Genomic DNA, 10,929 nt, shown 5'->3' with positions numbered 1-10,929 from the left:
CAAGACATGCAATCGTTTAAATCAAGGCGCAAGTCGAAAAACACCATCCCATAATATTAGTTAACGATTAACACATTTGTATATGTATTGTAAGCATACAATACAACTGATAATATGTTGCGCTTATTTATCTGGTGTACTGACATTTTTGTGCGTTTAACGGCTGAAATCTAACGTGGTTTGTGCCTTTCAGAATGAAAAGAGTTTGCATTTACCTTTTTAATAAAAGGCGAGCTTTTAAGCCTGAGAAATCACCCCGTAAATGCACACGTTTAATTGCACATGTGTTAATATGTATGCTTACACAGTATTAAAAGACACTCAACAAGTACACAGTATTAAATGACAGTCAACAATTAACGTCTTTTACCTTCGTTCCCGCCTCCTCCATTAGAGTATATGGACAAAAAACAGGTTCCAGTTATGACCATTACATGTAGAATTTCGAAATGAAACCTGCCTAACTTTTGTAAGTAAGCTGTAAGGAATGAGCCTGCCAAATTTCAGCCTTCTACCTACACGGGAAGTTGGAGAATTAGTGATGAGTGAGTCAGTCAAACAAGTTCCAGTTATGACCATTACGCGTAGAATTTCGAAATAAAACCTGCCTAACTTTTGTAAGTAAGCTGTAAGGAATGAGCCTGCCAAATTTCAGACTTCTACCTACACGGGAAGTTGGAGAATTAGTGATGAGTGAGTCAGTGAAACAGGTTCCAGTTATGACCATTACGCGTAGAATTTCGAAATAAAACCTGCCTAACTTTTGTAAGTAAGCTGTAAGGAATGAGCCTGCCAAATTTCAGACTTCTACCTACACGGGAAGTTGGAGAATTAGTGATGAGTGAGTCAGTCAAACAGGTTCCAGTTATGACCATTACGCGTAGAATTTCGAAATAAAACCTGCCTAACTTTTGTAAGTAAGCTGTAAGGAATGAGCCTGCCAAATTTCAGACTTCTACCTACACGGGAAGTTGGAGAATTAGTGATGAGTCAGTCAGTCAGTCAGTGAGTCAGTGAGGGCTTTGCCTTTTATTAGTATAGATATATATATATATATAGCTACTAATGTAAACAATGTTTTAACCAATAAGAATTAATGTAAAACAAATGTGTTGTTATATTTTACATAACTTACGAAGCAAGGCTTTCCAGATGCAGGTGAGTGGAGGCATGTTGGTCCAGCTTGCCAGTAAGAATTGCACTAGAGTATATGAAATATTTCGGCAAATCGATACAATTCATTTTTTTAAAGTACAAACACCACTGGCACTTACATTACGTTATTAAGCTCACAATACAAAATAGTAGTCAGCATTACACAGTTTCTGAGGTGTTTGCATGCACTATAAGAAATATACTGAGGAAATGAAAAGCACCACAGAGCTTTGAAAATCAGTAGTGGAACCCTTCTCAAAAAATGCAAATTATGCAATATAGCTAAACCATTCTTGTTGATGATATGGTAGCGAATAAGAGAATGATAGAGGGTGGTTTGGTTAAGTGAATAAAATAATTAATACATTTTACTATTTCTTGTCAGTAGAAATGTATTTATGTCCTTAATATCGTGAGACAATTCTGCTTGTAAGTAAGCTCTTATGCCAATATACAGTTGTGATTCATAGCAAGTTTAAGTCAACTGTCACTGTGTTTTTGTTCACAAGTCTCTAATGTTATCTAGTCTAAACTAGACATTATTGCCTAAACTGTTCATTCATCCCTGTCATAATTCAGAAATTATTTTTGGAAAAAACAGAATAAATTAGATTTTGACAACAATTAATTAATTGGCTTCCTGCTTAATATTGAATCTATCTATCTATCTATCTATCTATCTATCTATCTATCTATCTATCTATCTATCTAATAAAAGTCTTGTAATATAATTCTGAATTTTAATTCTGAATTGCCAAAAATATACAAGAGTTATTAGAATTTTACTGTTGATTGAACATCTTTAATGTTGTCTTTGAACATGTATATTAAGAAAGTGGGTCCTTCATCTACTCTGGATGGGACAAATGTTTTAAAGATCTTTGCTTAATAATAATAATAATAATGATAATAATAATTGAGTGAATGCTTTCCTGACTGTTTTATTTTAAATATACTGAAAATTATTTTTGCTAATATAGAATTTTCTTTTTTTCTGTTTTAAATACTAAAATGTTTTGACTATATGCAGAATCACATTTTTATCATTGATGATACTTAGACACATGGAAGTTAATTATTTAGTACAAATGCAGTTAGGGATTTATCAGGACACCTTCTTGCCTAGTGAAAAAGTTGTTACAGAAAAAAAAATCATTATTTGTGAAATTATTTATGTTGGAGAATAAAGTGTGCTACGTTTTACAGCAAAAATATACAGTACCTGGTATGTTTATTTTAAAAACGGAAGAAATCAAATGGGGATGAAGAGTCTGTGGATTTATGACCTTAAGCTTTTCTGTTCATAGTTGTATCTTTCAGGTTCTGTATGACCTAGTGTCACAAAACTGACTATATACTTTGCCAAAAGTAAACTAGAGTGGGTTGGATGAATATTTGTTACATGTATTTTCTGAAGCTTACCATTGTAATAAAAGAGTAAGTATATAATCTATATTAATGAAGGCATTTTTTGTATTCTTTTACAGGATACAACAGCATTCAGCTAATGGCTGTCATGGAGCATGCATATTATGCTAGTTTTGGCTATCAGATTACTAGTTTCTATGCTGCATCAAGGTATGCATTTTTTAAAATGTTACTTTAATTGCAACTAAAATATGCTTTATTAATTTAACAAGATGTAAGTATGAAATTTGAAAAGAAACGCCAGGATTGAGATAAAGAACCAGATAAGTAATAAAAATTGAGCAATTAAAAATCAATGTTTCTTAAAAGTAATCAAAAACAAAAAGCAACCACAGGTTAGATACAGGCAGAATGTAGTGTAAGTGTTAAACATATCTCTTTGTAGTTGGGTATAATGTAAAGTGTTCAAGCTGTAGGTTTTGTCTGCTTTTAAAACTGCCTTATGCTGAAAATGCTGTGTGTTTTAGCGAGGGAACTATACTTGTAGGCACTGGCACAGCATTTGCAAAGAGGTATAGTACATAACTGCTGCTGTGCAGAGTTGTAGCACTGCCCAAATTTTATTCAAGTGGACAAGAGACATTAGTTGTTTGAGAGGTGAACATTGTATTGGACAATGATCAGTCCTACGTATATGGACTACTTTTAAGTGTTACAGCTGTTATTAAAAATACAATAGACTTAAAGCAACCTTTGATTGACTTTAAAAACAGATAATTTCTATATAATAAAACCAGGGTGATTTAAATGTTTGACAACAGCTGAGTAGTACATCTCTTGACACTTTGTTTTAGCAGTTCATACCACTTTCTTTGAACTATTCACATATTCTTTATAACGTAGTCATTCTGTCAACTGACATGAACTGAAGAAAAAAAAATCTAAAAATGTGGCTTGAAGGAGTACAGAAATAAGCAACTAGATACTGCTGCAGCCCAGAGTAAAATGGGTGTGGTTGGTGGGTATGATCATTCATCAATCACTTTTCGACTTGAACCAATCATATATTAGATTTTTGCTGTCATTCACTTCTTCAACCACTCATATATTAGGGTATTGGAGTCAATCACTTTGTCATTCAGCAAATCACCAAAAGGGGTTACTTGTCAATCATTTTGTACTTCAGCCAATCGCCTAAACTGATATTTAAAAAAAGAAGGCGGGAGTTACAGAGCAATTTTGATTTGTTGATTTACTGAGCAAATAATACAGTCATATGAAAAAGTTTGGAAACCCCTCTTAATTCTTTGGATTTTTGTTTATCATTGGCTGAGCTTTCAAAGTAGCAACTTCCTTTTAATATATGACATGCCTTATGGAAACAGTAGTATTTCAGCAGTGACATTAAGTTTATTGGATTAACAGAAAATATGCAATATACATCATAACAAAATTAGACAGGTGCATAAATTTGGGCACCCCAATAGAGATATTACATCAATACTTACTTGAGCCTCCTTTTGCAAATATAACAGCCTCTAGACACCTCCTATAGCCTTTGATGAGTGTCTGGATTCTGGACGGAGGTATTTTTGACCATACAAAATCTCTCCAGTTAAATTTGATGGCTGCCGAGCATGGACAGCCTGCTTCAAATCATCCCATAGATTTTCGATGATATTCAAGTCAGGGGACAGTGATGGCCATTTCAGAACATTGTACTTCTCCCTCTGCATGAATGTCTTTGTAGATTTCAAACTGTGTTTTGGGTCATTGTCTTGTTGGAATATCCAACCCCTGCGTAACTTCAACTTTGTGACTGATGATTGAACATTATCCTGAAGAATTTGTTGATATTGGGTTGAATTCATTCGACCCTTGACTTTAACAAGGGCCCCAGTCCCTGAACTAGCCACACAGCCCCACAGCATGATGGAACCTCCACCAAATTTGACAGTAGGTAGCAGGTGTTTTTCTTGAAATGCGGTGTTCTTCTTCCGCCATGCAAAGCACTTTTTGTTATGATCAAATAACTTAATTTTTGTCTCATCAGTCCAAAGCCCTTTGTTCCAAAATGAATCTGGCTTGTCTAAATGAGCATTTGCATACAACAAGCGACTCTGTTTGTGGCGTGAGTGCAGAAAGGGTTTCTTTCTCATCTCCCTGCCATAGAGATGTTCTTTGTGCAAATTGCGCTGAATTGTAGAACGATGTACAGATACACCATCTGCAGCAAGATGTTCTTGCAGGTCTTTGGAGGTGATCTGTGGGTTGTCTGTAACCATTCTCACAATCCCGCGCATATGCCGCTCCTGTATTTTTCTTGGCCTTCCAGACCTGGGTTTAACAGCAACTGTGCCTGTGGCCTTCCATTTCCTGATTACATTCTTTACAGTTGAAACTTACAGTTTAAACCTCTGAGATAGCTTTTTGTAGCTTTCCCTAAACCATGATACTGAACAATCTTTGTTTTCAGATCTTTTGAGAGTTGCTTTGAGGATCCCATGCTGCCACTCTTCAGAGGAGAGTCAAAGGGAAGCACAACTTGCAATTGACTATCTTAAATACTGTTTCTCATGATTGGATACACCTGTCTATGAAGTTCAAGACTTAACGAGCTAATCCAACCAATTTGGTGTTGCAAGTAATCAGTATTGAGCAGTTACATGTATTAAAATCAGTAAAGTTACAAGGGTACCCAAATTTTTGCACAGCCAGTTTTTCACATTTGATTTACTTTCATACAACTAAATGCTGCTTCACTAAAAATCTTTGTTCGTAAAACACCCCAGTACTCAGATGTTCGTAGGAAATGAAAGACTTACCACTGTTATCTTTTTTTTCTTGAAAGTAGCGTAAATTATTATGCAGGCTGAGAGGGGTTCCCAAACTTTTTCATATGACTGTACATAAGACAGAGTTGTATATCATAAGATACACTTGCTACTGCAGCATCCCTGTGCCAATATCTTATGGTATAGAACTCAATCAAGTATATTGTTGTGATTAAACCACAGTTTTACAACCTGTCATTTATGATTAACAGTTAAAATTATTGATAGAAAATGTTGAAAAACACTGAAGAGAGCAAGAATTTTAATAAACTCAAATACAGTGGAACCTCAGGTCACGAACATCTCAGACCACGTACAAATCGGGTTACGACCAAAAAGTTCACCAAACTTTTGCATCTGTTCATGACCACACACTCGGGTGACGAACAAGCCAGTTTCCCTTCCGGTTCGTACGCGCCGATGATTTCCGCACATGTTCAGTCTCTCTCTGTGCATTCCCTGTGCAGCGAGCGAGAGAGAGAGAGAGAGAGAGAGAGCCCAAGCAGAAGAAGTAAACATTACAGAAGAAGTAAGTAAACATTTAGTTTACACTATTACACATTCTATGGTATAATTAACTATATTTGTGCTTAAAAATCTTTAAAATATATATATATATATATATATATATATATATTTACATACAGCTCATACGGTCTGGAACAGATTAATTGTATTTACATACAATCCTATGGGGGAAATTACTTTGGGTCCACTGTACAGATATATGTCCACCTAATTTCAGTCAGATCACTTAGACTTAAGTGTATGAAATACTTAATTAAGTTAGTCAAATGAATGAATATTTCATGTGGTTGCTTGCTTTAAAATCCAAACGAAACAGTAGACTACATTAACGAGGCACACTAAAGATGGACAGTAAAACTATAGTTTTGAACTTTAAATACATAACTAAAGTAAAGCCTTCAGTTCTAGGATACACAAATCCTGCAATTAGTGTTATAAGTTTGATTACTATTTATTTAACATGTATATAACATTTTATTTTTCATTTCAGCCGCTTGTATTCATGATCTCGTTCTTTTGGTCACTACCCATAGCTCATGACCATAGGTGAGGGTAGGAGCGTAGCTCGACTGGTAATTTGAGAGCTTTGCCTTATGGCTCAGCTCCTTTTCACCACGACAGACCGATGCAGAGCCCGCATCACTGCGGACACCGCACCAATCCGCCTGTTGATCTCCCGCTCCATTTTCCCTCACTCATGAACAAGACCCTGAGATACTTGAACTCCTCCACTTGGGGCAGGATCTCGCTTCCAACCCTGAGAGGGCACTCCACCCTTTTCCGGCTGAGGACCATGGTCTCGGATTTGGAGGTACTGATTCCCATCCCAGCCGCTTCACACTCGGCTGCAAACCGATCCAGAGAGAGCTGAAGATCACGGCCTGATGAAGCAAACAGGACAACTTCATCTGCAAAAAGCAGTGACCCAATCCTGAGCCCACCAAACAAGACCCCCTCAACGCCCTGGCTGCACCTAGAAATTCTGTTCATAAAAGTTATGAACAGAATCGGTGACAAAGGGCAGCCCTGGCGGAGTCCAACTCTCACTGGAAACGGGTTTGACTTACTGCCGGCAATGCGGACCAAGCTCTGACACCGGGTGTAAAAGGACCAAACAGCCCTTATCGGGGGGTCCGGTACCCCATACTCTTGGAGCACACCGCACAGGATTCCCCGAGGGACATGGTCGAACGCCTTTTACAAGTCCACAAAACACATGTAGACTGGTTGGGCAACCTCCCATGCACCCTCCAGGACCCTGCCAAGGGTGTAGTGCTGGTCCACTGTTCCGCGACCAGGACGAAGTGAACCCAGGTCTCCTTATTACGAGGCAGAAGCACTACCACTGCGCCATCGTGCCGCCCCTATATAAATATATTATTATTAATTTTATGGTATTTACCAGCTACTCTGTGAAGCATATGCACCCCCATGAATGAGGTTTATCTTACCAGTGCAGACATTTTAACCTGATTTTTCAGATTGATACTTTAATTCATTCTGCAGTTTTTGTAGCTGTATGTCAGGCTATTCAACAATTTCACCTACTTGGTCTTTTTTATTAGTTGTGGGACTTTTAATACCTCTCTGTATTTTATGTCCATGAAATAAATGTCTATCACAGTACAAAAATAATATTACTTAAGCAAAAGGTGCATTTACAGATTAAAACAAAATAGATGTTTCTTTGTAATGCATGTGAGTCCATCACGTCCCAATGTGTCTAAAATATAATGATGTGACATGGTAAGGACTTATTCCCAGAATTCAAGTCAAATATTAGGCACTTGTTAACAGCTTTGAGATCCTGGATATATCAATGGTGTTTTCACACATTGACAGAACATAACGCCCATTTACCTCCAGGAAAAAGCATATTAAGAGTACACTGACATTATTTGCTCCAGGGTAACTAACCATAAGGCCCCCTTTTTCATACTTAACCATCTGTACTAACTGTAAGTGACTCCACTACACTGGACATTTGACCACACTCTACACAGCCCCTGTTCACTCTTACCCCTTGAAGTAATACAGTTTGAACAGCTATAAATCTATTCTGGCAATAGTATTTCTGGTGATGTATTTTTTTTATTCCAGTTTATCATATGGTCATGCTGAAAAAGTGCTGTACATCAATGTGGCTTCTTATGATATATACACACTGCCCTAGGATTGTGCAATATGTATCGTCTATGATAATATGTTAATTGTTGTTTTAATGAAGTGCAGGCTGAAATTATCAAGTATGTCACTCACTAAATACAATCAAAAACATGCCTTGAGAATCCACACATTCATTGTCTCATGTAACCTAACAGGATGGACACTCGTACAGAACCCCGCCTCCTTGTCTCACTGTGATGACACCAAGGATGGAGCAAAAATGGAAAAAAAGCCTTTTAGCTGCTATTAAAAAAAAAAAAAAAACAGGAAATCAGTGAAGGCGAGTTTCTGTACACTGGTGTCTAAGGTGGACAGTGATGTAAGTTCACTTAAGTGGTGTAAATTTGCAAAAAAGTATCTGTGTATCCGTGCCTCAAGCAGCCCTTCTAAGAGGGCTTTCAGCACCAGTGGAAATGTTGTAACATGTAACCATACTTCTCTGAAGTCAAATGTTGTGGACAGAGTGGTTCTGTGACAAAACTGGAAGTTTACTCAGTAGTAATTTTAGTTTTTCCGATATATTTGTGAATGAACTTGAAGTTACTAATATGTTTAGAAATATAGGTTTTTTTTTGTTTTTTTTTTGTATCTATGTGCAATATATGACAGAATGTGTTTACAAATGCTATAGTTTTTTTTTTTGTGCCGTATTTGACAGAACTTTGGATTTTTACACAATAGTAAAGTATGTTAGATTTTTGTTCTTGCTTGTATGCTGCATAATTCACATTAGAGCTGGGCAGTTTGTTTATCCACACTGTAATGTTCATACCCTGTATTTCAATTACAATTAGTATTTTATTTCCTTTTAATTCATATATTGTTTACATTAAGAGTAAGTGCCAGTTTTAAATGCTCACATTATAATAATTTAGTTAAATTTTTTAAATCTTGTAGGCCACTTTGAAATGGTTATTCAAACTTGCACAGTTTGATCTCAATAATACTTTGACTGGGGATTTTAATGTTTTTTGTTATTTTACTTCAGTCTTAAGCAAATAAATAAGACCTGTTTTCCTTAACTGTTGTTTCCATTAATCTCATTATAGCTGAGTTTACCCAAAATTACCAAAAGTTCTGCAGCTTTAGTTTGCTTCATGGGATTCTGGCAATAGCCTGACACCTTGAAAGGATTTCTCAGACAAAATATCTTTGTTTTTAAAAGTTTTAGTAAAAATTCAAAGTAAAACAGTTCACACAAAAATAGAGAAAACTTGGTATTGCAAAGTTGAACCATTTCTAAACGGTCAGAAAATTGAATGCCTATCCCATTGGTCCTTTAGTCCCTGCTAGCAATGTGACCTATTCCTAACACCCTGACTTAACACACTAAATTACAGATATAGCTAGGAAGTTCTATCTCATATTAACTTACAGGGGGGAAAGTTTGTACCATAATCTATAGCTATGAGAGAAAATTCTATTCTATTCAAATTAAACAAACACTATTACGACTTTAACTTAAAGCATTAACTTTCTAAGATTGGCTCTTTCGCTTTACAGTTTACAATTGCAAATCAAACAATTCAGATGTGATTAAAATCCTTGTCTTAAGTTTACCAGTGAACATCCAGGCCTATACATGTGCCTTCTTGAGCAGGGGGACCTTACGGGCACTGCAAGATTTCAATCCATTATGGCATAGTGTGTAACCAATGGTGTTCTTGGTGAATGTGGTCCCAGGTGCCTTCAGATCATTAACAGTCTCCTCCCATGTAGCTTTTGGCTGATCCCTCACCTTTCTTGTGATCATCCTCACCTCATGAGGCAAGATCTTGCTTAGAGCTCCAGACCGAGGACGATTGATGGTCATTTTATATTTATTCCATTTCCGAATAATCACACCAACAGCTGTCTCCTTCTCACCAAGCTTCTTGCTGATGGTCTTGTAGCCCATTCCAGCCTTGTGCAGGTCTACAATCTTGTCCCTGACTTCCTTTGACAGCTCTTTGGTCTTGCCCAATGTGGTGGAGAGGTTGGAATGGAAGAAATTGATTCTGTGGACAGGTGTGCTTTATACACATAACGAGTTGAGATCAGGAGTATCTGTAATTGATTGATTGTAATCTGTGTGCCACATGGCTGGGTTGTAGGGGATCAAATGCTTATTTCACTCAATGACATGCAAATCTTTTTATAACTTTTATGTATGTGTGTTTTCTTGATTTTTGGTTGATATTCTGTCTCTCTCCATTAAAATGAAACTAACATAAAAATTAAAGACTGTTAATTTCTTTGTAATTGAGCAAACCTACAAATTCAGCAGGGGATCAAATACTTATTTCCCCCACCATATTTGCATGCATTTCAGTCACACAATGTAGAATTGACAACATTTTTTCTACAAAGCCCCCCCCCCCATTTCTTGGCATCATAATGTTTGAGACAGTTGGTATCACAGGTGTTAGTGATTCCTCAGGTTGTGTTCCATGGCTTCATAAGATGCCTTAGCTTGCTTCTACCTTTTGGAGTCTGTAGTTGCCATTGTACAACATGAGGACAAGAACTGTACCAATGAAAGTCAAAAATATCCGTTATGAGTTTGAAAATCAAGAATAAAACCAGTGAGAGACATCAGTAAAACCTTAGTGGAATATCATTAAGAAGAAAGAGTTCACTTGTGAGCTCAGTAATCACAAAGCTACTGGTAAGCCAAGGAAGACCTCCACTGCCAATGACGAAAGAATCCTAACTTTGGTGAAGAAAAAGTCCCAATACCTGTCCAACATATCAATAATAGTATTCAAGTGGCAGATGTGGATATGTAAGAGATGACTATCCACAGAAGACTTTGTGAACAGAAATACAGAGGCCACAGTACAAGACACAAACCACTAGTTAGCCACTCTGTTAGTTCTGCCTTCAACAACATCCCCCC

General features: G+C 36.8%; 2 protein-coding genes across 2 annotated transcripts in view; one reads left to right on the top strand and one right to left on the bottom strand.

Annotated features, from left to right (window-relative positions):
- gbe1b (glucan (1,4-alpha-), branching enzyme 1b) overlaps nucleotides 1–10,929 on the top strand; it is a 1,026,151-nt gene that overhangs the window by 417,603 nt on the left and 597,619 nt on the right. The window contains exon 6 of the mRNA XM_051926986.1: nucleotides 2,643–2,733. Coding sequence (XP_051782946.1) covers nucleotides 2,643–2,733 — 91 coding nt within the window. The remainder of the gene's footprint in view (nucleotides 1–2,642; nucleotides 2,734–10,929) is intronic.
- Nucleotides 1–10,929, bottom strand: part of LOC127527649 (craniofacial development protein 2-like) — a 216,542-nt gene that overhangs the window by 193,952 nt on the left and 11,661 nt on the right. The gene's annotated exons all lie outside the window — the stretch shown is intronic.

Source organism: Erpetoichthys calabaricus, chromosome 4, assembly GCF_900747795.2.
Source record: "Erpetoichthys calabaricus chromosome 4, fErpCal1.3, whole genome shotgun sequence".
Lineage (NCBI taxonomy): Eukaryota > Metazoa > Chordata > Cladistia > Polypteriformes > Polypteridae > Erpetoichthys > Erpetoichthys calabaricus.
Note: the sequence above shows the minus strand (reverse complement) of the source record. Positions and strands in the feature narration are given on the sequence as shown.